At 38.2% G+C, this 26,865-nt stretch overlaps 1 protein-coding gene across 2 annotated transcripts; it reads left to right on the top strand.

Moving 5' to 3' along the window:
• The first annotated feature begins 153 nt into the window (after positions 1-153).
• MYOZ2 (myozenin 2) lies at positions 154-26,060 on the top strand. 2 transcript variants are annotated; one of them, XM_019744524.2, is made up of 6 exons: positions 154-324; positions 857-945; positions 11,942-12,111; positions 15,796-15,958; positions 18,693-18,876; positions 25,628-26,060. In XM_019744524.2, exons 2-6 carry the CDS (start codon positions 870-872, stop codon positions 25,860-25,862), a joined length of 828 nt encoding a protein of 275 aa, XP_019600083.1. In that variant the 5' UTR covers positions 154-324; positions 857-869; the 3' UTR covers positions 25,863-26,060. The 2 variants fall into 2 exon arrangements, with proteins under 2 accessions (XP_019600083.1, XP_019600084.1); XM_019744525.2 differs by having other exon boundaries at positions 158-324; positions 15,829-15,958.
• The last annotated feature ends 805 nt before the right edge of the window (positions 26,061-26,865 follow it).

Raw genomic sequence — 26,865 nt, 5'->3', positions numbered from 1 at the left:
GGTACTTGATAAAAACTTTCTGTATGTTCATTCAACCATCTCCCAAACTAGAAACACAATGGAGAACCTAATCTTTCTCTGCTCCTCTCTCTCGCCAGCAAGATATGAGTAGCTGAAGTATTTGGTGCTATATATAGTCAGTTGATGTCAGCTGGATGCCAGTCTCTTCAGAAAGGCTCAGTCCCCAGTTGGAGTCGGAGCTGGGGACCATGCCGTCCCAGGCTCAAGGATAAAACCCATCGGGCCCAAGCGCCACCCATACTCCATCTCCAGTCTTTCCTCCACAAACTGGGATCCATCCTGCTGGAAAGCAGTCTGAGCAAGGTCAGTACCCTATTCCCTAAAATGTTTTAGTAGTCAGTTTTCCAAGGAGGTTCAAAGTTGTGACTCATAAATGGGCAATCTTTGCTTTAAAGGGAAGCTGTTGATGCCAATTTTAAAAGGCCACCACGAAAGAGTTCTGGTTTAATCTGCTGTCCTTTCTTCATTCTTACAGTTTGCTGGAACTGATGTACTGTGATGCTGGTACAAATGAAGGCCAGTAAGGAAACAGTGAGATTAAAACAAGCTGGCAAAGACAGGGGGAGGGGAAGGAGGCCAGCTCTGTCACTGTTTCTCACTGCCTGATGACCACTGAACTAGTGTCTAGATAAGACTGGGCCCGGAACTCTGCTCACTGTGACACTGCCTGTCCATGAGTAACAGGCTCTGTCACCACACTAGGAATGCATATTAAAGCCTTTTGGCAGAAAGCGATAGCAAAATCATAAAGAGCAAAGATGCTGTTTTTCAGAAGCACGATTGTGAAACACCCCAGATGAGGTCTTCACATTGCTTCAATGTTTATTTCTTACAGGGAACAGAAAACCATGCTATCACACAATACCATGGTGAAGAAGAGAAAAGAGCAAGCATCAGCCATCATGAAGGAAATCCATGGAAATGGTATCGATAAAAACCCTCTGAGCACTAATGCAGCTGGGCACTAACACCCACCCTCCCGATGTCATTTATCATGCTATAGCTCACTTCCTTTCCATTCTTGCTATTCTGTCATAACAAACCTGGAGCTGCAGGGGGTGGACCAGCGCCTATGGTAACTAATCCTTTTGTAGTCATCCTTTCTCATTTAGAAGCTATTTTCAGATGAACAACTGCTCTGAAGGAATGGAGCAGGCTGACAGCTGATGTACATTCTGCTTGTCTTGTCCTTCCACATTGTACGTTAGTACTGCTCTCAAGTCTTCTTTTTTATTTATTTTATTTTTGGATCGGTCTCATATTTGTCTTCATTGTTCACCCCACATGGTATATCTTGATTTGCTTTACCTTATAGTACGTAAATCATTCAAAGTATGCACTATCACCTTTTTTTTTTTTTTTTTTTTTTTACAAAAGTTGTTAATTTGGGATTCATATTCATTGTGAATTTCTTTAACTCTGAAATTAGTTTTCATATTTGGTGATTCATTTATCAAGGTATTTTTGTGTAGAAATCTACTTTTATTTATAATTTCTAGGAAAATATAAAGTTCTTGTAGTCTCAAAGCATATGATTCAAAACAAATTTAATATAAATTAAATGCAAGATATTTCACTCTCTCCTTCTCTTTAAGTTTTTGCAAATAACTCTACAAAGCAATTCTTTATACGTTGCATTTTGATTGTTATAAAGGAAATTCGACTTTGTTCATGAGCAAAGGATATCATCGATTTTAAAAGCTAGTGAGTAGACTATCAGATCCTCGTAAGGGCTGATCTGAGCCATCCCAGGTACAGCTGTGGAGTTTTCAGGATGCCTCCATATTTGCCCTCCGTTGACAAGGAATGTCACCTCTCATGTGACAATACTGAGACTAAGAGGTGTGAGATCTGGTGGAGGCAGCTGGGGACAGGGTGGCGTAGGGTTTTCACACTTCACCTTCCCTAAAGAAAGCAGAATAGAACAAATCGAAGACTATTTTAAATGCTGCCATGAGTGCAGTCGTATCTCAAGCATCCTGCTGTTAAGTTTTGTTTCCCATTTTCTGCAGTATGAGATCAGTGTGCTGCACGGAACTCAGTTCCCAGGTTTTGATATGATGTCAAACTAGCTTGGAATAAAGAGGAAATAATTCTGAATCAGATTCCAGAACTGAAATATATCCCAAGTTCCAAAATACAAGCTTCTTTAAAATGTTTAGGTTTCTTTGTATTTCCTGCTTCACATAGTTTACTTGACATTGTTTTTATAGTTTCTCTGATTAACAGGTAAAAATCCGATGATCCCTTGACTTTGAAACTAAATTATTCACCTTAAAACTTGAGATGTGATCATTTTTTTTACTACATTCTAATCATAAATCAATTGACCCATTTAATGAATTCCCAGTTTAAATCATGCGTTGGATTCTACTCTGTTGGTCTGGACAGAGACCTACAAGGATAAGAATATCTTTTTCTTTATTTTATGTTTATGAAATATAAAGAAAAAAAATACAATCATACCTCAAGATGAGGGGAAAATCGCTCACCACTCCTCCCTCACCACCAGTAAGTCCTGGCCACATGGAGTCTGCCTGAAGGCCTCCGGCCCTCCCAAGTCCCAGGTAGATTTGCAGCCCCGTAAGTGAAGTCCCACGCTCTGTGTTTGTTTGCAGCTCCAGTATGCCAGCTAACAGGGGTCATCACAGACCCTTTTTTCACTCCTCTCAGATAAAACAGCTCCAGCACTTTATGGCCCAGTGGAAACGATTCCCATCTTGTATGCCCTCTGACATCTCAGAGGGACCTGTCCTGCCCAGATAGGATGTGCTGCGTCGAGACCTGGAGCTAGGGGACTCTCGTTTTTTCCTAAGGGTGCAGAAATGAGACCTGCACTGCAGAGTAGCCTTTTTGGGCGTAATCCTTCAAACTTGCCAGCACTTCAGAGCATCACAATCTGGGTGATTTCAGATAAAGAACGCAACTCTTTCAAACTTAATTATAAGACTCAATCTAGCAAATTTGGACTGGATTATCCTTTATTAAAAATGCACCAGAGCAGAATGCTTTCAAAGCCCTTCTCCCACCCCCTTCTCCTCTTGGTCGTCAGGATTTTTCTTTTTTGCAGTATGATAACTCATTTATCTTTTAGATCACTTTTCAAAAACATTTAGCCTGGAGTAGAATGGACTGTGACAATGAGACTGCTAAATGAGCTGTCTTCTAAACATGGGACTGAAGTTCAGTCCAATTCTTGTTGTGGGAGAGAGACTATAGCTTGGTGAACCTTTGAGAGCAATCAGTAGGAAAAGATAAGAATCGGAAAAGGAGAGTTTTATATCACAGCACTCATCCCATCTGAAGAAGAAATAACCTCAAAGAATCACTGAAAAATCCTACCCGTATAGACCAAAATGCACAGAACTGGATAGAATGAGAAAAAGTGTAGGTAGCTCCCAGCGCCTACTAACTACACCCAAGCTGTTACTCAGTGTGGCCCATCATGCTTGGTGTCAGTTATGCGCCAGCAGCAACTACAGCGCACTCCCAAAAAGAATGAGTAACAAACACGAGGGCTGCCTTCTGTCAGACCGGCCGCCCTCTCATCACGCCATGATCATCATCATTATGGAAGCAGTGAGCTGACGGTGGTAGGTCCTGTGTCACCGATGATGCGAAATCTCATGCTTCACACAGAAGTAGCACAGCCACCTTGCTACCATCTAACTAGCGCTATTCTAAAAGCCAGACGAAAACACCAAAATATTTGGCCATTATCTGTGCATGAATCAGCTGTGGGGGCAAGGAAAGGTGGCTTCCAATAGTTCTGTGCCCACCGGCCCTGTGCTGTTGACCCAAATCTGTAATGTCTCCAGTGTCAATCATCTTCCTCTCTCACTCAGTAACTCATTTGAGAGAGGAATGCTGAAGGAGAGAGACACAGGGAAGGATAAAAAGATAGGGAGAGTACAGTGACAGAAAGAGAAGGCGAATAGGACGGAAGGAGAGACACTCTAGAAGAAGTGGCACCTGTCCAAAAATAGTGGGGAAGGGACAAACACCCCTGAGAAGACCTGGGAGTATGAGGTCCCTAATCTCAGGGACAAGTGACGCTGACAGCTTACAGGAGCTCCAGGAACAGGGAAGACCACAGTGCCATCCGGCTGTTCGGGTCACCCTTCAGTTTCCTCACCTGGGCTTTGCGAGGGCTTTTTGTTTGTATGTTTTGTTTTTGTTTTTGTGGGTCCCCCCTCCCTCCCTGTGACTGGTGAGCAACTTTCCCAGCACACAGAAGAGGACTGGGCAGATTGTTTTTCGTGATTCCAGGAAGAGTTAAGCTTTGTGAAAACAGGAAGCCCAGCTCTAAATGGGGTGCTGTTGTGAATATGGTACCAGGAGCCCTGGGGTCCAGACCAGACACCAGATTCCTCATCTGAAAATGAGGAGGTTGGATTTGTTCATACACCTAATTCTCAAATTCCGAGACTCTAATTTCCTGCACTATGTGCTGAATCAAACATCAGTGTATCTGAGTTTCTGCACCAATAACAAAGGCAACAATAATACTGACTTAAGCTGTATGGGCTCTTTGAAAAGCAGAGCGCAAATCCTCCAATTCCAGTTGATAGATTATGTGAAGACCCCTTCTACTTTTCCTGCATCAGCTTATCTTCAACTGTCATTAATCAAGTCGTCAATATCACAATGAGGCCACCAGGAAGGGCTTACTGACCACAGGTCCCACAGAAAACGTGTGGGGCAGAAAACTAACTTAACCTTATGCTTCAGTGTACAAGTCTGTTAGCTTGCTTTGGTTTAAAATTTCACATTAGCAGTCTCATAACCCTAAGAAAAGGCACATTTTATTTTGGAAATTGGGGTATAGAAATATCTTGTGAATTCACAGGTTTTCTGAGCAAGCCATAGCTTGCTAAACCTGTAGTGGGGCCGTCCAGAAAAGCAGCAGCAGAGACCAAGGCTACATTCAGTTTACACCAAAGCGGGAAGTGCAGTGTTTAACTCCAGCCATCCCATCCCATCACTAGTGTTTTTGTTATCTTTCTCACTCTCACATGCTCTAGACGTACATCCTGCAAACAGTACTAGATCATTCTGTTTGTGTCCGTCAATACATTGGTAATCTCGTTTCTGAAAAGTTTATAGATTTATACAGTTTAAATGACATTTTAATTCACAGTAAATTTTTGGAAACTTTATGAAATAGTCTTAAAACTCAAATCAAGGCAAAGAGGTATGAGATAGGAAAATAAAAACATCCCACATGGGTTTCTGTATCAGCTTTCTAATGCACAGAAAATCATTAAACTTTTTTTATCAATTGTAGTCTTTCCAGGCATCCTTCAAAATCACAGGGTGGACTGTTGCCTTTTATATCATATGTTGCATTATGCAACAACGTGTATTTTACTGACCATTATTCAAGCCACGTGGGCCAACGGTCTCGAGACAGGCATGAGAGGCCTGTGCAGGCAGACGCCTCCCCAGGCTCCTGAGCAAACCCACGGGACCACCCAGAGCAAGTCGCTTCCGTGAACCCCCTGCAGTACTGTTGCCCATTCCCCCAGAATCACAGCTGCCAGAAAATCACGGAGAAACAGTTTTAAAAGACCCTCTGTCTTACTACAGTTATTTATAAGTGGGTCTTTTTACAAACTGTGAATTGGATTCACTGATCTAACTGAACGTGTAACTTCATCAGGATCACAATTTCAAATTAAAAATACAGAACTTCCTGTGCATAAATCTTTGTCGACTTAGTATCAGAATGTTAACTATGAAATAAATGTTAAACAAACAAACAAGCAAACAAACAAAAATAAATGTTTCCTTTTGGAGCAATTTAAGCCCAGTGTCTGCTCATAAGACCACACATTGAAATAAGGTTTGAAAAAGGAACTGGGCACATTTTCAACGATCACTGAAGTTCTCCCGATAAAATCTGATTTTCCATTTGGTTTCTAGTACTCAGAGCAACATGGCTCCACAGTATGAAAACTGGGGGAAAAGTATACTCAAAAATCAAGATATCTGAACTTTTTAGTGTAAGATTTTAAATCTTAATTTAACTACCAAAGTATTGTGCATTTGAGGACACTACTGAGAAAAAATATTGGTAACAATTATCTGATACTTCTAGTAGATTAAAAATTGTGTTTTTTGGGTGGAAATTAATTTGATTATAGTCAAGGTCCTGAAGTTGTATGTCGATATATTTTTATAATTAAATATTTATTTAAAGACAATCATTGATTTCCTTGAGATAGTAGCAAAATAGATGAAGTTTCATAAAATCTTTAAAGAATAAATGGAAAATCATGGATCACTATAAATGACATCAATAGGAAAGTATGCCTAACACTAGTATTTTCAATAGATGATCTAATGCCACAAAGACAACCTTCTAATCCACAGGCCAAGGACACATATCCTGAATAAGTTGTATCATTTATCAGGCATCCAGAAGAAACACACGGTTAAGACCCTGCACAGGGGTTTGCAATAAGGGCAGGGAACAGCTGAACTTGGGTTCCACGTGCCCAGTTGACAGCATTCTTCACTCTGAAAGTTAAGTAATGAGAGTTTTCATACATTAGATTCCCCACCTCGCAAGTGGTCTGGAACGCCTGCTCCGGTTACAGCATAAATTTAACTATTGGAAGGAAAGGGAAGAAAACCTTGAAGAATTAGCCCATGTCTTATGTTGTTTGTGCAAAATATAATGACTTCACATATGCCTGTGTCTACATAGTACGCTAGTAAATATTTAACTACGGGTTCTTGGGGGGGGGAAATGCCTTAGTTTGTAAAGTTTGCCAATTTCTGTGGCATGAATACTCCCGCCATGGCCAGTGTCAAGCTACCATCCAGGAGGCGTTGCACGCAGAGTTGGGAAGAGATGCGCGGTAACACATTATATGGTGTTTCCACCACACATACGTTAGATAAAAAATAACGGTATTTTAAAAAGAGCACAGATAATAGCAAAAAGTAGTACAAATGTAGAAAGTGATATTTTTTGAGCATTTCTTTTGTTTTTAATACAACTTTTCTAATTATTAAGTTAATTTAATTTAATGTTAGTAATGGTTGTGTTCACTGAGTTTAACTACTGGTTCCCAGAAATCCTGAGACTGTACCATCCGACTCCTGTGAGTGCATAGCCTTTACCGACTGGCTTCTTTCACTCATCAATATACATTTAAAGATCATTCCTATCTTTTCATGGTTTGGCAGCTCTTATTTAAATTTTTTGTTTTCAGATCATTGTAGTTTCACGCGCAATCGTAAGAAACAATGCAGAGCTATCCTATGTCCCTTTGTCTCATTTCCCCCAATGATAACGCCTTGCAAAACGAGAGTACATCCCAGCCAGAGCAGTACTGAGGCGGTTAAGAGACGTGTGCCAGTCCCTAATCTGCCCCCCCACCCCCGTGTGTGTGTGTGTGTGTGTGTGTGTGTCTCTCTCTCTCTATATATATATTTTTTTCTTTTTTTTCTTTTTAAAAATGTTATATAAATGGAATCACAGTATATATAACCTTTGGGGATTAGCTCTTTTTTTCACTCAGTGTCATTCTCTGCAGATGATCTAGGTGTTGCATGTTTCAATTTTTTATTGCTGAGTGTCAGGGTACGGACACACCAGTGTTTTTAACCATTTATCTGCTGAAGTACATTGGGTTGTTTCTGTTTTTCTCTTATTGCTATTAAGAATAAAGCTGCTATGAATATTTGCATAGAGGTGTGAACCTGAGTTTTTCATTTCACTGGGAGAAATGCCCAGTATTGCTGGTAGTTCTATGTTCAGCTTTTAACAGAACCTACGAAAGTATTTTCCAAAGTGACTGTACCATTTTACATTCCAACAGCAATGGATGAGTGATCCTGTTCCTCCATACCCTCCCCAACATAAGGTGCTGTCACGATTTCTCATTTTAGCCATTCTGATACGTGTACAGTGGTATCTCATGGCAGTTTTAATTTGCATTGCCTAATGAATGATCTTGAATGTCTTTTCATATGCTTATCTGCCATTTTCTTTGGTGAAATGTCTCTTCATGTCTTTTGCCCATGCTCTAATTGGATTGTCTGGTTTTTTGGGTTTTTTTACTGGTGAGTTTTGAGAATTCTTTATGTATTCTGGGCCACTGTCAAATATGTGTTTGGCAAATACTGTTTGCCAGGTTGTAGCCTCTCTTTTTATCTTTTTAACAGAGTCTTTCTCAGAGCCAAACTTTTTAATTTTGATGAAGTCCAATGTATCAGATTTTCCTTTAGTGGATAGTGCTTTTGGTGTCAACTTTTGGATTTATTTAACAATATTTTGCAAAATCCCAAAGGTATGGTCATGTGGTTTTTCTTCTTTAACCTCTTAATATGGTAGATTACATCAACTGACTTTTGAATGTTGAACCAGCCTTGTATCCCTGGATAAACCCCACTTGCTCATGGTGTAGAATTCTTCTTCTATATTGCTAAATTCTACTTATGGGTATTTTGTTAAGGATTTTTGCTTCTATGTGCATGGGGAATATTGGACTGTATCTTCCTTTTCTTGTGTTATCCTTGTTTGGTTCTGGTATCAGGGTAGTATTAGCTTAGTAATGGATTAGGAAGTAGTCCCTCTTCTTTTATTTTCAGGCAGAGATTATGTAGCATCAGTGTTAATTCTACCTTAAATGTTTGGCAGAATTCTCCAGTGAAATCATCTAGCTCTAAAGATTTATTTTTTGAGACATTTAAAATTACAGATTCAACTGCTTTATAGTTATAGGATTAATTAGCTTCTCTGCTTCATATTGGGCAAAAAGTGGTACTTTGTGCTTTTCAAGGAATTGGTCGATTTTTTTCTAAGTTTTCAAATTTATGTGTGGAAAGTTGTTTGTAGAGTTCTGTTTTCCATTTGCTCTCTGCAGTGTCTGTAGTGACAGCCTCTGTTTTGTTCCTGATATTGGTAATTTGTAATTGGTTCCTTCTATATTTTTTTTCTGTCAGAGTAGCTGGAGATGTCTCGATTTTATTGAACTTTTCAAAAACCAACTTCATATTTAACTGATTTTCTCTGTTGCTTTTCTGTTATTAATTCCTGCTCTTATCTTTATTATTTGCTTACTCTGCTTGCTTTGGGTTTATTTGGCTCTTCTTTTTCTAGGTTTTTGAGGTAGAAGCTGATCATTGCTTTCAGACTCTTCCTCTTTTTTCATGTATGCATTCGTGCTATGAATGTTCCTCTCACATCGCATTAACGCGGTGCCATAAACTCTGATCTGCTCTGTTTTCATTTTCATTCAGCTCAATGAACTTTTTATTTCCCTTAAGATTTCTTTGACCTGTGGATTATTTGGAAGTGTGCTGTTGACTTTCCAAACGTTTGGAGATTTTCCTGTTATCTTTCTGTTACTGACGTCTAGTGTGAATCCTCTGGGACTAGAGATCATACCCTGCGTAATTTCAATCTTCTTAAAATCCGTTGAGGTACATTTTATGGCCCAGGATATGGTCTATCTTGGTGTGTGTTCCATGGACACTTGAAAAGAGTGTGCATTCTGTGTTGCAGAGTACTCTATACATGTTCTATAAATGAGATCCTACTGGTTGATGGCATTGTTCTTCTATATCCTTGCTGATTTCCTCTCTGTTGTTCTATCACTGTTGAGAGATGGATGTTAAAGTCTCCGACTATAACTGTGGATTTGCCTATTTCTCCTGTTCATTCTACAGTTTTTGCTCCATTTTTAGCTCTGTTTTTAGGTACATACACTTAGGATTTCTAGGTCTACTTCACAGATTGACACTTTAATCATTATACAGTGGCCTTCTGTGTTGCTGGTAATTTTCCTTTATTTGAAGTTCAATTTGTCTGATATTAATATCAGATATGACTGTGCTTTCTGTTGATTAATATTTGCTTGATATATCTTTTTCCATCCTGTTACTTTCAACCTGCTTATATTGTTACATTTGAAGTGTGTTTCTTATAGACAGCATATAGTTGGCTCCTGTTTTTTAATCCAATCTGCTAGTTTCTGTCCTTTAATTGTTGTACTTAGAGCATTTATATTTAATGTAATTATTGATGTATTAGAGCTTAAGTCTATCAGTTTATTTTTTGTTTTCTGTTTGTTGTCTGTTTTCCCTTTCCTACTTCCCATGGGATTATTTGAATGCTTTTTAGAATTCCATTTTTATTTATCTATAGTGTTTTCAAATGTATTTGCACAGCTGTTAGTAGTTGCTCTAAGTATTACAAAATGTATGCATAACTTATCAAAGTCCAGTGATGTTATTTTATCAGTTCAAGCAAGGTATAGAAACCTTACCTATCTCATGTTCCTTTATCTTCCCCTGTTTATAACAGAACAGTCTTAAATATTTCTTTTATATACATATATAAGGTGGGACTTTGTTGACATGGGTGGAGCCAAATTTTTTCCTGTGGTACGTGGCTAAAGTGGAATGTCTACTGTGTAAAAGTTATCTGTTTTGCTAGACTGCTCCTTTCCTGGTGTTTTGGATGGAAAGCACAGTCTGTGGTTGGAGTTTTTTTTCGTTTTTGTTTTTGTCCGTACCTGTTGGTGTTTCTGGGTTGCTAGCATCTTAAGCTCCAAGTCTGGTATAAATGAGGCTAAAAGAAAACCCAGAGAATTCACCACCATGTTGTTCCTTGAGTCCTGAGGGCCGTATCTTGCTGAGTTTTCTTTCAGTGTTCTTATGTTTGTTTCATACATAATGTCCTTGATTTTAGTTGTATATAGTTGAGGTATAGGGAAAAGTATATCTACTCTATCTCCCTGGAAGCAGATGCCTTGATACTACAGTTTTTATAATTAGTGGATCTCCTCTCCAGGTAACATCAAAATATTAAACAAACTGATTTTTTTCAAAGCAAAATGGGAATAAATATTAATAAGTAATTCTGTTGTTTTATCCCTAAATACTGCCAAAATGCTAATTATTAGGGTAAATTTATCACATCGTCAAATAATGTTCTAATCAATCGGAATAATTACTTCACTAGTGCCCCAATTTCCCTTCCTATGCATTTAGCAGTAGTCCACGGTGGCAAAAGAACTTGGTGGCATACACAGAAATATATTCCTGGTTAAAGGAGCAAGTGGAGGAGTTTCATCTCTTTTGGATTTCAGAAAAGTACTTTAGTACTAAGAATGGAAAATAATCTAAATATCACTATATGTAAGGCAGGGGGGAAACAAAGGCTAAATTATGAAGAAAATTCAAACCATAAAATACGTAACACAGAATCAAGTAATTGTGATTCAATGCAATGGGAATACTGAGAAGGCATGGGTAGTTATGAATAGAGATTTGAGAGAAGGGATTCACCGAAATGGCACTGATGCTGGATCGGGAAGCATCTGTTCCTTCGAGACATGCCACCTGCCTAATTCACACGAGGCTCCTTCATGCTGGAGGCAGAATGAATAGCATTTTGACAGAGGGAGGAAAATGGGGTGACATGGGTGGAAGGGCAGGCACTCTAGTAATAGAGACAGCTCAAAGTGGTACATAAAAATGTGGGGGGCAAAACAGAGCTTATTAAAAGAACTATAAGCAGTGCTGTTTGTAACTCACTAAGTATAGAGAGACTAAATTCTGCTCCTAGTGACGACAGCTTCCTTCTCACTCGTGCGTTTTCAGCCAAGCACCCTGCTAGGTGCCTTATATGAAGCATTTTATTTAATCCTCATATCAACCCTATGTGGTGGTATTATTACTATAAGCCCATGTTAGAGAGCCCATTGACATTTAGAAAAAATGAGTAGCATATCTTATGATCAGAGAGTAGCGGAGCCAGGATTCAACCCAAGGCAGTCTGTACGGAGACTACCTCTCGGTTCCCACATGCAGCACGTAGCAGGCAATGAATGACGCAATTTAGAAAAGCAATGAAAATGCTTACCTTGGGGTTCCCATGTACATGAATGTCTTTTTCCAGGTGTAGATGGCATGGATCTGGGCAAAAAGGTCAGCGTCCCCAGAGACATCATGTTGGAAGAGCTATCCCATCTCAGTAACCGTGGGGCCCGGCTCTTTAAGATGCGACAGCGAAGATCTGACAAATACACATTTGAAAATTTCCAGTATGAATCGAGAGCACAAATCAACGTAGGTATAACTTGATCGTGTGGTATCCAAATAAATGGGCAGCATTTCTAAACGTATGTGTTTCTAGAGTTCCAAACAAGCGTTCTATGTGTTTTCTTTCTGTTGATCCTGTCAGACATGTTTTTTCATGACAATGAATCGTTTAGGTGAGTAAATACTATGTATGACTGAGTATCTTTTTAGTTCAATAGGGACATTGTAAGCTTGTAGATTTGGCCGTGAAGAACTGGTCTGTCCTGCTAAGAGGAGGGAGAGAGATTGGTGGTATGGAAAGTTAACATGGTCTTATCACCACTAGTTAAATGTTTGGGATGGAAACACTTCCAAAGCACACAGCGTTCCACAAAGTAAGTATAAGCATTTTATTGGCTGAACACATCTCGCCACTGAAACGTGCCTAGGGACTAGACACACTGATCTCCTCTCAAAGCATAAATTCCTCATTGTGTAGGGAAGTCTGTGGCCTGTTAATCACAAAACCAATGTGGACAAAACTCTTTGGACAAAAGGTTTCCTCAACTGAAAGCTAATAAACCAAACAAACCAATTAATTAACTAAATTATATCTTGTATATTACTTTAATGCTATATTCATTTAAACTGTCATTTAGAGAGGTTGTAGAGGAAGACATTCATAGTAGGAAAACTAGCTCTGGTGAAATGGCTTTAAAACTAAAATACCAGGCATAGAGAATCAAAAAGGAATATCGCATTGATTCTGAATTTGAGTGATGGTGGAGACTACAACAAATACATTTTATTTACTGAGAGCTTCTTCTTCCTGTAGCTATGAAAAGTCTGTATGTTTACTTATGATTTTAAATGTAAAAACTTACCAGCTGCCATCACTAATAAGTTGTTTTGAATGGAACAGCTCACTATAGCAAAGAGGCTAATTTCACTGGGATCTTTTACCATAATTAACCACCTTATAGAACTAACATCCATACACACAAACACTCAAATTTTATTAATTCCCCAAATTTCTGTCTTCTTTGTTATGTTTCTAATTAATAGAAAATATTGAGAGGACATATTAAATTAAATAGTTTTTTTTCAACTACAGTATTTACATTTATGAGAAATGATTTTTCACTTGAAGTCATGGATAAATGTGATGTTATGTTACCCTATAATTATGCCCAGTATCCTCTTATCAGAAAAAATCTGCAGCTAATACAGCATGAGCCTAAAATAATCCCTGTCTCAGCTGACGAGTCTGATTATATAATCATATTCTTTCAATAATGACAACAGAGCAACAGCTTTAAAGAGTAAAAAATAAGACAGCTTAAGGGAATTCTTTGAGAAGTCATCTACAGGTCAAGGCATCTGAATAAATGAATAACGCCAGTTTTCATAACTTACATTTACATCTCTAAAAATACTGCTTTAACTATAGTTCTTGGAGGAAGGTACAATAAGGTTAAAAACATCCTTTTGAACACAATATATTCTCTCATCACTAGTATTTCAAATTATTGACAATGACCTTGTACACCTGTGGTTAAACGTTTCGGTTACACATACAATGTATAAAAATATGTCTTGATAATTTTTCAGTATCCCTAGAAAACTGGGCAGTAAGCAAATAAAATAGCCCAATATAGGCATATTGAACTAAACAAATGCTGATAAATAACTCAGAGCAATAAACAATAGCAATGGATGCTATGACGCCAGACGTATTTAAATCGTATAACATAGCCTGAAGTCTCTCTTCCTTAGAAACGAGGAAAGTAGTATTCAAGGAAGCTTACTGACCTGACTTGAGCCATACCATAATAAATATGGCTGACACCCAGCTCTCCACATTCTGGAGCTTTTGACACCAACACCTATCACGGTGGAATTAAAGGAAACACCAGCCTGGAAACAGGAGACCAGGGTTTGGTCCTGCTCTCCCATGAGTCATGTGATTTTAAGTTAATTTATAAGTTGCTTTGCCTTCCAGGACCTGTTTTCTCATTTAGAAAATAGGCAAATGGGCTCAAGTGTTAAGGTGCCTTCTGGCTTTAATGATCTATATTTTCTGGTTTTAATTCTAAGAGAGGAAGAGACTGAGCCATATTATATGATGATACATTTGCTTTATCAAGGTACCAGACTGCAAATTGGAGTAAGCATTGTTAATATGACAGGAATTTTAAAAATAATATTAGGTTCATGTCTATTTCCATTCATTTATTTACATATTTGGCAAATATTCAGTGAATGCTTACTATGTTCTAGATACTATGCTGGAAACTCAGATAAATAAATACAGGTTTTGTCTAGTGATGGAGACAAAATAACATTAAAAGAGAACAACTATTTACTTATAATCTCATTCTTGAATCATCTTTATATGATTTATATCACATTAATCTAATTTATTGACTAAAGTTTCTGAAAAGAGCTTTCACTTTTATTGCTTCCCCTGAGCTATAGATGGTGTTGAAATAATTATGTAACTTATATTTATATATTTCTTACTTTATAACAATGTGTAGGACATCATTAGATGAAAATATAAACGGACTCCCTGGTAATCAATGCTGTTTGCTCAAATACTAAGTATCATTTTAAAAACAGAAAAAATAAGCGCAGCTTTGGACTTGCTTTACTTCCCAGAAACTGGCAATTTCAAGCCACACAAACTGGCTCTGACATAAACAATAACAACAGGAAATGTACATTCTTAAAAAGAAATGAAGGTATATTGCTTGCTACACCAGCCAGTATTGAAGCTCTAGTTCAACTTCTTACACGAAAAGGAAAAAAGGAAATGAAGAAAATAAGCATTCCAGGGAAAATAAAACAGAAGAGTGATTCATGATAGTTAAAATCCTCTATTAACCACTACAAAAGGATGGTAAGCAAAATAATCCACAATTTATAGTTAAGACTACATACGGTGAGACTACATATGTATTTAGCAACTATGCGCATTTTGAAATCTATAGAAATTTTAAATACTGAGAAAAGGGAAAGTATACTATAAAATGTAATTCTGAAATAAGACCAAACTAAATACACTGGGATTCTAAATATATATATTTATTTTGTTCAAAAAATAAGTTTCACTGTGTATTTGGCACAAATTATAGAACAGACTTTTTAAAAACCCTCTTATTTCTATTGCTATTTCAGCAGAAAGCATGTAAAATGCATTATACATGGGTTTATAATTTATATATTTATAACCTGTAAGATATAACCTGCTCTAGCTTTATTTTACTGAGGATCAACTTAACTGACGTGAAGCAAAACACATTTTCATTTGTCTTTCCAACTTTCCCTGAAGGGAATCACACATGATAGAACTCGACAACTTCAGGCTCATCCTATGATAAGGCTTTGTTTGTATACTTCATGCTGGAGGTAGCTCTTGATAATTAACTACTAGTTAGGAAGACTTGGTCTTCCTGCTCATCATTAATTCCCAAGAAAAAGTCCATACAGATAGATGGCCAGTATTGCAATTCCTAAATTAATGCAGAAAGAATGATTTGTAAGTTTCAGTGAAATTCCGTTCAGGGACACATTTCAGGAACTTAGAAAAAATTCACTAGCACAACCAATGACCACATAAATTACTGAGGCTGCATGAAACAATGAAACAGCATTGCATTTAAATTCTAAATACACAAATGCAGGCTTGCACGTATGATAGTTCCTATTTGTGTGTCTCATATTTTTGAGTTTTCAGCAGAGTGTACTTTTGATCAAATGCAGCACAACCTTGCCATGCAGAATGGGAAAATGGACGCAAGCCACTTGGAAGGTGGTTCACAGCAAGCCCCGTTTACTCCTCCCAACACCCCGGATCCACGGAGTCCCCCAAATCCAGAAAACATCGCACCAGGTAAGCCATTGCCTTACAAAGAGAATACTAAGATTGCTGTGCACTGAAATATATGATTCAAGTCATTTGGATCCTTCTGTAAATGGTATCTAAGTGATACATCTTGTCTCACTGTATATCTATTGTGTGGGTAAGTTCAAGATCAATGTTAAGATTTAGACATACAGGAGTCATGAAAACGTTCATGGCAGTCGTATATTCTTTCAGACGGCCCGTTGTATTTGTTGGCAATCACCAGTTATATTAAAAATTAAGTCATTTGCAATTACATTGAAATTCTGTTTGTGTAGGGCTGTACGATTTATGAAACTATACATTTTGTCTTCCTTAATTTTACAATAAGTCCATGACATATTTATTACAATCCTCATTTTGCAAATTAAGTAGCTGAGGTTACAAATGGCTATAAGTCAATATTGACGGATCAAGAATTAAATCCAGGTCTGGTACCAAATTTACAGGTATGTGATCATTATAGGTGAAGACAAATGGAAAAAATACACAATAATTAAATAACTGTGTTAGGGTAGTGGGATTTCAAGAAATTTTAAAAAACATAAAATTAAAAAATTTCCCGTTTCTATATGGCTGACCTCTGTCAACTCTAGGAAAGCAACAGGAAATAAGCCGTGGTAGTGATGACAATGGAGTCATGCAGATTACACCCAGGAAAGGCTCCTCTACTTTCCCGGAGGAGACAGGAAAGGCTACCCAGAAGAGGTATCCTCAAGCTAAGGCTTGCAATAGGAATTGACAGGTGACAAGGATTGCAGGAAACCAATGAGACAAGTAGGAGACGTATGGGACACAAGCAACCTCAAGTGGCTCTGCAGTTCTGGAGCATGAAACGTGAAAGGAGAAAGTCAGGAGGTGAGGCTGGGCTGGTTGGTAGGGACACACGCGTCATGCCGAGGGGTTTCGAGTTTTGTCCTGAGGAGCCATCACAGCACTACCGTGTGAGTAAAGGACGTGAGGGACATGCACGCTTCCCAGCTGGAAGGTCACTCCGCAGCAGTGTACAGGGTGCCCGGGGAGGAGCTGACAGCTACAGGATTAGCAGAAGGTTGTTGTGAACACCCAGGCAAGAGGCAGGAGAGGCCCCGAACACGGCAGTTATAATGGAAATAAGGAGAACAGAGGGAATTTTCTAGAGCAAGGCATCCCGATATGTTCTTTGCAAATCACTTGTATAGGATTTGTAAGCCATACATGAGACTTACTGAAGCAAGATTTCTGGAAGGAAAAGTCTATTATTACCCACTTAAATAGGTACCCAAGGTGATTCAGAAACAAAGTCTGAGAGGTACTATTTTTGAAATCTGCAAAAGTACAGTTGGTAATACTTGTGGGAACGAGGCGCGTTTAGGATAGTCTTCTGTCTTGAACATCTGAGGGTGGAGTGACAACATTTGCTAAGGTGACCGATACAGGAAGAGAAGCGTGATGTATTAGAAAATGGCGTACGTAGGTGTGGACAGGCTATAATGTGTGCCAGGAGAATATTCACTGGGACAGATATGGTAGGTGGTGGAATAGAAGGGCCTGGAGATCAAAAAACGGAACTTGGAACCATCAACACGTAGGTCACAATTAAAGCCATGAATAGAAACGGAATTTTCTAGGCAGAACGTACAGCATAAGGAAAGAGCTTTGAGCGACAGCAGCATTTGAAAGGCAAGCAGAGAACAGAAACCTACTGAAAGAGACAGATGCCCATTAGATGGTGGAGACAATCAGAAGACAAATGACGGCAAACGAAGAACTGCCTAGAAGGGGATTAGTAAGACTTTGAAGGAGATAAACATTTCAGTGTAAAGACAGGATAGACCTGGCTTGACAGAAGAAAACAAAATATTTTCCAGATGAGAAAGAGCGCGGGGAACCTAAATGTCAGTGTGGTGAAGGGTGTGACGCGGTGGAGTTGAGAATTACAGGAAAGACGTGATCAGGTGGCCGTGAGGCAGAGGGCGGAGCAGTCACTCGATGCATGTGACGATGGTTTCCAGTTCATGCCAGGAATGTGCGTGATTTTTAAATGACACTTAGAAAATTTCTAGCTCTTTTGAGAAGAATAAATTGAGGACTTGAGAGCAGAAGCAGAAAAGTTAGGTAAGAAATCTTCAGGGATGAAGTAAACATGGGATGCGTACGTCCATTGCACAAACAACATGCGCCATGGGATTCAAGGAGGGACTGAACAGTAAGAAAGAAGCAGTGGAAACAAACACTCCACCATTTTGAAGCTTAAGCAGTTTCCAGATCACTCAGCTCTGAAGACAGACAAGACCCCAATTATCTCGAACAAATCAGCCCCAAGATGAGGGACAGTTTGTCTTCACTGCTGTTTACGCAGGGCCCAGACCACAGTACAACACTCAATACATATTTTTAAATTAATGCATTATTTGTGATATCTAAAGCCTAGTGTAAATTAATGGAAGGGGCACAATTTTTAAAACTTGAATAGTTTTATTGAACAAATATATACTAAGATAGTCCAGGAAGAAATAACTGTATGATTTGGTAAAATTAAACAGGAAGAAAAGTGGTTTCTTTTGAAAAGGGCTTAAAAATGTCTACCACGCTCAGACTACTCTTTTCTGAGACAGCATAAAAAGGATGCATTCTTCATAAATTTATCCTGCATGAAAATGAAACATGGTTAAATGTTAGGTGGAGTTTCCTAATTCTCAGGCACTCTATGTTTACTTATTCTTGCTATATTTTTCCAAAGGATATTCTGGGCCCCTGAAGGAAATTCCTCCTGAAAGATTCAACACCACAGCTGTCCCTAAGTACTACCAGTCACCCTGGGAACAGGCCATCGGCAGTGATCCCCAGCTTTTAGAGGCTTTATACCCTAAACTTTTCAAGCCTGAAGGAAAGGCAGAACTGCCCGATTACAGAAGCTTTAACAGGTAATTCAGGTATCCTGGGGGACACTGCTGGCATGTAAAACCACAGCTTTTATATCATGGTACGGAGAACGAAGTCCTCTGATAGAAAAGATTGGTCTTCTTTTAAGAATAGACTCAAAATATCAATATGGGGTAACCCCTACGCTTAGGCAAAGGCTCACTTTTTGCAATATTACCAATATGCCAAACTTAGTCTTTTTTGGTATAAAAATGAAGAAAATGATTCAGAAATCACCATTATAACATCAAGATTACCTCCCACCTTTAAAAAAATGTTATTTTAATAATAATACCTCATTCAAAGATTGATATTAGTTTGCGTGTTGCCTCCAATGACAATGCTGTTGAAGAATTTCAGAATTAATTCACAGATAATAGCACCACGAGAATTAGTGCCATCAAGTTTAGTAAGTGTAATTCCGGGTTCCAATTATATGTTTTTAAGCCAGATTAAAGGTAATTTAGGGATTTATGACCCAAGACACCAGCCTATGTATAAACCAAAACTTATGCTACCAGAAACAATGCCAAATATCTGCTTTTCAGTTTACTCAATCGACATTTATTTTTCCCTGTTATCCATTTTTAATAATGTCCATGGAGAGTTTAGATATATTTTTAATAGCCTGAGAATCCATTCTTTAATTAAATGATTTTCATTTTAGGGTACAGTAGCTCCAACATGCTGTCTGACACCCACAAAAAAGCAGACCCAGTGTTTAGGCTGCTTAATGACTATTCATGTAAAAATTAATAAGTTAAAAATAAATCATTGGTTTATAAAATACCACAAAACGTGCATTTAAATAGTGATCATGTCCCGTACTTTTTAAACTATGCACAATTAAAATTTTAGTTTTTACACACTACTAAAATAGTAGTATAGCATTACATCTATTATTAGTAATACACCGACTAGTAAGTACCACACCTACTGGTGCTGAATCTCTTCCCGCACACGTCCATTGCACAAACAACATGTGCCATGCGATCCAAGGAGGGACTGAACAGTGGCAGAGGAAGGAGGCTGGAGGCCTAGTCTGATCAATGGTATACGCGTCCATTTTTTCTGAAGTGAGAGTGTAGAAATTTCTGGAAAGTAGAACACCAGGGGAAATGGAAGATAATGGGTTACTTTAGGTTTGTCTTTGAGAGCAGTGCTTTAGAGATGCCATAGGACCCCGCTGTGCCCCTAGGCTGCTCAGCAGCTTGGTTCCAGGTCTACAAACAGCCAGGTGTATCTGCTTGGTTATAAAGAGATGCCTACTGATAGTCAGGGACCAAATGACCACTTTCTCAGTGAGCGCAGTACCATGAAATTAGGGAACGTAGTGCCCTGTGCTAAAGCAAGGCTTCTGAGATGTAATATATACACAGCATGTGAGTTTGTGTGTGTGTGTGTGTGTGTGTGTGTGTGTGTGTGTGTGAGAGAGAGAGAGAGAGAGAGAGAGAGAGAGAGAGAGAGAGACCTTGTTAACTCTTCTCCTTCACTTGACAAAATTTTATTCGTTTTTATATATACATCAATATAGAAACAAAACCTTAAGAGCTTAATGTTAATCAACATTACAGTCTATTCTTAGATTCTTCATTATTGGTAAACAACATTAACAGGTGAAGCAAACATGATTTGCCACTTTGACAATCCTAGGCAGGTAACTTGCAGAGCCTTTGCCCTTAAGTGCACGCACCTGGCTGCACAAAGTCTGAGGCCTCGTCTGTCGCATGTGTTATTCTAGAAGCCTACTGCATGACAATAAGGTGTAATCATAGCTTCGGCTTACATGCTTGCTAAATGAAGGAGACTATACAGAGTCACACGGGTAGGAAATAGAAAATCCATTTCCAGCTATGACAGACTAGTTTATATCAGAACAACTTCACAAAAATAACTAGGAAAGCTAGTTATTATAAAAATTATTTTTAAAAATGTTATTATAAAAATTGTTTTAAAAAATGACTGAAAAACTATCAAGGAAGTAGGGACTTAAGGGCCACGATCCTGAACTTAAGGGGAATTTAGAGGTGTAAACTCAGCATTTGGTACCAGGCAGGCAGAACCGAACCCCATTGAACAGATGTGCACTTGGGTTATTAACATACAAAGGAAGTTAATATGTATATATAGATGATAGATATAGCTATCGATATCTATCTATATCTAGATATATAATAAGTTTATATTAATGTGGAAGTCAAAATATTGGCGACTGACTGTGATGGCAATAGAGCGTTGTTAACAACTGGATAGGGCCATGTTTCGTGCTCCCGAGGTAACCTAGCATGTGCAGTGGTTACACGGTTGCTTCCTCTACAACAGCTATTGTACATTGTTATGAGGTTTTCTGTACTTTTGTTATATTTAATAATAGAAATGTTTTTAAAAATTAAACAGATTGCATGGCAGATTAAGCACAGCTGAAGAGAGGATTTATAAACTGATGCAGACAGTGTTCAAACTGGAGCATAGGGGATAAAAAAGGATTAAAAAATGCAGGAAAAGAGATGAAGACACACTTGGAACAATAATCAAAATGCCAATTGATATGTGTGATTCGTCTCAGCAGGGAGTAACAGAGAGAAAAAGGCAAAGCAATATCCGAAGAGTTAATGGCCAAGAATTTTCCCACATTGGCAAAAGCCATCAAGCCTCAGTTCCAGAAGTACTACCCCACCCAGGAAGGGTTAATGCAATGTCAGCCACACAAAGGCAGGAGTGTAAAGCTGCTGAAAACCAAAGACAGTAAAAACATATTAATGTTTGGGAATAAAAGACACATTATCTCAAAAGAGTAAAAATAAGACAGGTGATTTCCCAACTAGAATTGCAGGAGACAAGGGAATAACACCTTTAAAATGACAAAATAAATAACCACCAGTCTATAATTCTATATCCAGTGAAAATGTTCTTTAAAGGTGAAAGGTAACATAAAAATCTTAATGCACATTTTCAGACAAAGATGATATTTATTGACCTCTGCTAGATAATGAAACAAAAATAATAAACAAAAGGTGTCAGTATAGGAAAATAAAAATAAAACTGTCCTTATTTACAAATGACACGACTCTGTCCACAGGAAGCTACAGGTTAGTAACGAGAATTAGTAAGAAAATCTAGTAAGATAACCAAGTGCAAGTTCAGTATACAAATTAATGATATTTTTATATGCCAGCAACAAATAATTAGAAGATAAATAACATTCATCAATTTTTACCTTATGATTTGTACACTTTTTAAAATGTATCTTACACTTAAAATAATCACAAACAATCACATAGGCAAAATAATCTTAATAGGTATCTGGATCTTTATAAATTGTGACAAAAACCATTCTTTGAATCAGTCCAGAACATGTTCCAGCAATTCAAAGAGAAAAAAAAAGAGGTTAAAATAATTTCCAGGTACAATTGGGTTAATATCTTCAGTGACTATGTTACTGAACCTCTCCTTGTATTAATTTCTTCATCTGTAAAATTCTATGATTATAAGATTAAAGTACCTTTAAATAACAATATCTGCTGTAGATTATTTAAACAGGATTTTATTTTATCAAACAACTCAAGGTTATGAGAAAATAATTTGACCAGAAATTTAATTCCTCACACAACTAATATAGATACATATTTCTAAAATGCGATGTAGTATAATTTTTCCTTCTCTTTCTTAAATAATTCAACATTATATTAAGACTTTAACATATCTATTCTTTTCAGTTTTTTGCAAAAACAAATGAGAACAACAGAGAAAGAGAGATAAATAGTTTCCAAATACTCCCATAGTCCTTTGCAATGAGTAAAATAATATTACTTGGTGGCCCCCCATCATTACACATAATAACTAGATGCTGTTACTGAAGCGTTTAAAGTGAGATGCAGTCGAGTAGCATCCATCAGGGATAATGACTGGATGAGAACTGGCTCCCAAGTCTCACCATGATTTCAAAACGGCCCACACAGTTAATACAACTAATACAACTTTGTATTCCTGTTCTCCTTTTGAGTATATGTAAATATTACACTATATTCAAATAATACTATAGTGAACCCACACAACACATGAGGGAAGAAATTAAACTAGAAGCAAGGTTTCCAATTCTTCTTCAAAAAGCTATGAGACTATGTCACTGATCCTCTCCTTGTATGAATTTCCTCATCTGTAAAATTCTATGATTCTGAGATTAAAGTACCTTTAAATATGTTACATACATTGGGTAGTTAGTAGAGTACTTCAAGTTCTATACAATCATTTTATGTTATTCTTTACCTTATAGAACAATCAGTAATTAGTATGGGTGTATTATGTCCAGCACTATTAATTTGTACAAATGCAATCCCATTACCAATCAAAAATCCAACAAAAAAGCATCTATTAACTATTCATCTGAGTGGAACAGGCTTATCATTCACTGTAGCGTAGACAAAATATAAAAATCATTTTAAGTCAGGCCTTTGTTTGAAGAATTTGTGTTATGGGAGTTACAGGGATACACGGTTATCTTTTAGTAGAATATTCCAAATCTTTTAGTGGAAATTTATGCTTCACTAACTTTGACTAAAACTTGAACCTATTTTCAGAGGTCTGAAATATCTCCCTTTGAATGCTTAACATCTCTTAATGGACTTTCTTTACTTCGTGTGCAGAGGGCAATAAAAATTCAAACAAACAGGATATAGGCTCAATGGTGCCAAAGAAAAGAAAACTCTGTTTTTCAAACAGCAACCTTTTGCTGGATCAGTGGTAGGAGGTAGGAGATGGGTGATGGACCAGAAGGGAATGTTTTCTTTTACAAGAGAAGAAACTGACCTGCAAACTGGGAGGAAGAAAAACAGCACAGAACTGGACGAAAAGGGAAGAAGGAGCGAGCTAAGTGCCAAACCCACACAGTGGATTTCATGGCAGAGGAACATTTCTTCTTTGATTTAATTCAGAAAAAACAAAAATGAGTAGAATTCATTTATGGAATACATAAACATGAGATTCATTGGCCAAATTCAGCCTAAATCTAGAAATGTTCAAGTGCAGCCTCTTGTATCCAGTGGATAACCACGTATTCTCAAACTCCTGGGAGTGGATGCATGGCCTGTGCAATTGCACGCCCCGCACCTAGAAGGGCCATGCTTGGCTCAGTGCTCTGCTGTTTCTGTTTTGAAATTCTTAACAATTTTTAACAAGAGCCCCAGAGTTTTCATTTTGCACGGGGCCCTACAAATTACATAGGGGTGCTGAACCCAGGCTCTGAGTTTCAGAAGCGTTTCCTGACCGACCAGGGAGACTGGTGCTTTGTACCCCAAGCTCCTCTGCATCCAGGATGTTCTTCCCTTAGAGGAACTATCTTACTCCACGATGTGCTACTGTTTTCCTCACATTTCTCTTTACTTCTCTGTGAGCTCACAGAAGTTAAGACTTAGTACAGTCTATCTTTGAATTCCTAGCACATAACAGAGTATCTAGATATAACAAGCAATAATTTATTTGTCGCATGAATACATGAATGAGTCAACAAACAAATAAACTATATATGATGGTGAGTTTCTAAAATGATAAAATATTATCTTGGAAATCTTGGACATCCAAAAATAATAAGTTTCACTTATGGACTGAATCCAATTTGAGTCATAAAGACATTTTAATTCTCTAAATCAAATGACAAAATGTAGGACATTGAATCAGCGAGTTGCGTCATGAATGTGACAGCACCGTGGCTTGACATTTAGACACAGCCCACATAGGCTGACATTCCTAAACACACAGCTTTACTTAGGAAGTGATGTCAGAAGGCCCGATACCCCTTAGGGATTACCTTGTTGTGCTGTGGAATAGGGGAGTGGCTAGAAAAGCAGGCCTCCATTGAGCCTGTTGGCCTGGGTTTCAATCCTCGTTCTACAACTTAATAGGTGGGTCATTGTGGGCAAGTCATTTAACATATTTGTGCCTCAGTTTCATCTATTACATAGGGATATTAATAGAAGAGCTCACAAAGTTGTTGTTGAGGATTTAATGAGACAATCAGGAAAGCCTTGTACTCCAAGTGCAACCCACAGACCAGCTGTGGCATCACCCTAGAACTGGTTAGAAATGCAGAATGTCACACTACACTGACTAAATTAGCATCTGCACTTCAACAAGGGCCCAAGGTGAATCCTGTACCAGTTCAGTCTGAGAAGCGCTTACAACGTGGCTGGTGCATGGCATGCAGTCCATAACTGCTTGCTTTCACCATTACTGTGCTTTCTGCAGCTTAAAATTCATAAAGCATCTGGGTGGTAATCGACATTCTTGATTAATATCTGAAATTAAAGGCACTTTAAGTACCCTTTCCTAAGCGCTGAATGACTGCATATGACAATCAACGCTACAGGAATTTGGCTAAGGAAGGACTAGACGGGCGGGATGTTGGAACTTACAGGTAGAGTGAAGGCAGGAGGAAATCCCTTAGCAGGGGAAAGACACAGGGCTGGCAAAGGCACAAGGCAAGACACTTTGGGACGACCTCAGAGTACAGGCAATAGGTCAGTTTAATCCCAAACTAAGAGCACATACAAAGGGACTTGACACCGCTACTGTTATCAATTATGTTTTATCGTAAAGGCACAGCCCTTGAATAGAAATGCTTGTCTCCGACGTCAAAAACCGGAAAGCGTACTAAGAACGGAGCGTAACAACATGCCTGGGAAATAATGAATTAAGTTGCTTTCTATTTTCCAGCAAATAAATTTGAAAATGAATTTATTCTTTTTTCTTTCCCTACAGAGTTGCTACCCCATTTGGAGGTTTTGAAAAAGCATCAAAAATGGTTAAATTCAAGGTTCCCGATTTTGAGCTCCTACTTCTAACAGATTCCAGGTTCATGGCCTTCTCCAACCCTCTATGTGGCAGACGGTCCTTTAACAGGGCTCCTAAGGGATGGATATCTGACAACGTCCCTGTAGTGATAACAACTGAGCCTGCAGAGGATCCCACGGTACCAGAATCGGAAGACCTGTGAAAAGAGAGCTGTATGTGCCACAAACCTCTGAACAAGTGTTGCTGTTTCATCCTCCTACTCACTGGCAAAGCCACTCACACACTCCTTCACTAGCAGTATCTTAATGGCAATCTAGCGATTTTCCTTTTACGACATTTAATTTCAATCTAAGGTCAAATACTAATAAACAACTGAAAATATTGTTTTAAAAACTTTTAACTCACTTGTCTTTATTTGTAATTTTGTTTTCACCTGGTCTAAACAACCCATCCTTCTCCCTGAGGAAGCCCAGAAGAAAAACTGACAGCAAAAGGTCTCATCTTTGTTTCCTTTCATACGAGTTACTCCTGAATAAGTTTTTCAAATGGACTCCGGAATCAAAACATAGTCAAGATATTTAGACTCATTCAGAGTCTTATTTAAGGTATGAAAGCTATTGAAGATCATGTACAAACCTTATTGATGGAGAAAAGGGTTGGGTCCTTCCTTTCCGGTGCCCATGATAAAGCCACATGTCTGCGTGAAGTCTTTTCATTAGTCATTCTTACAGTTTCTAAAGGGCTTTGTCTTTTTTGGCGTTGTTTGAATCATTAGGTAATCATTCCAGACATTCTCCAGAGTCCAGCGGGGGTGTTACATTAGTTTAGGACTAAGTCAAGGAGACTGGTACAATGACTCAAGGAAAGTCATGCTACCACAGTTTTAAAGACCAAGGCAGCCTCAGAATTGAAGCGCCACATATCGCAAAGCTGTGTGTTAATTCGGTTCAATTTCATGTATACATTTTTAGAACACTACTAATAACACATAAAATACACACTAATATACATGTAAACAAATATAAGTACATGAGAGAGGAAGAGAGAGTACTTTGAATTGGCAGCTGTCTTTACTGAATCTGTAAATTCTGCTCAAATCCTTAAGTATTAGGGAGTACATGCTATAAAACAAACAGAAACAAGAAACAGAAGAGCACCAAGATATCTGAAAGTAATGCAGCACACCTCCCTCATGGAATATGTGA

This window comes from Rhinolophus sinicus, linkage group LG07 (genome assembly GCF_036562045.2).
Source record: "Rhinolophus sinicus isolate RSC01 linkage group LG07, ASM3656204v1, whole genome shotgun sequence".
Lineage (NCBI taxonomy): Eukaryota > Metazoa > Chordata > Mammalia > Chiroptera > Rhinolophidae > Rhinolophus > Rhinolophus sinicus.
The sequence above is the reverse complement of the archived record's forward strand: the minus strand, read 5'-3'. Positions and strand labels throughout refer to the sequence as shown.

Excerpts from the sequence above, each read along its gene's own strand:
- MYOZ2 (XM_019744524.2), top strand. The coding sequence starts at position 870 with ATGCTATCACACAATACCATGGTGAAGAAGAGAAAAGAGCAAGCATCA. Across the intron at positions 946-11,941 it reads GAAGGAAATCCATGGAAATG|GTGTAGATGGCATGGATCTG; the intron begins GTATCGATAAAA and ends GTCTTTTTCCAG. Across the intron at positions 18,877-25,627 it reads GATTACAGAAGCTTTAACAG|AGTTGCTACCCCATTTGGAG; the intron begins GTAATTCAGGTA and ends CTTTCCCTACAG.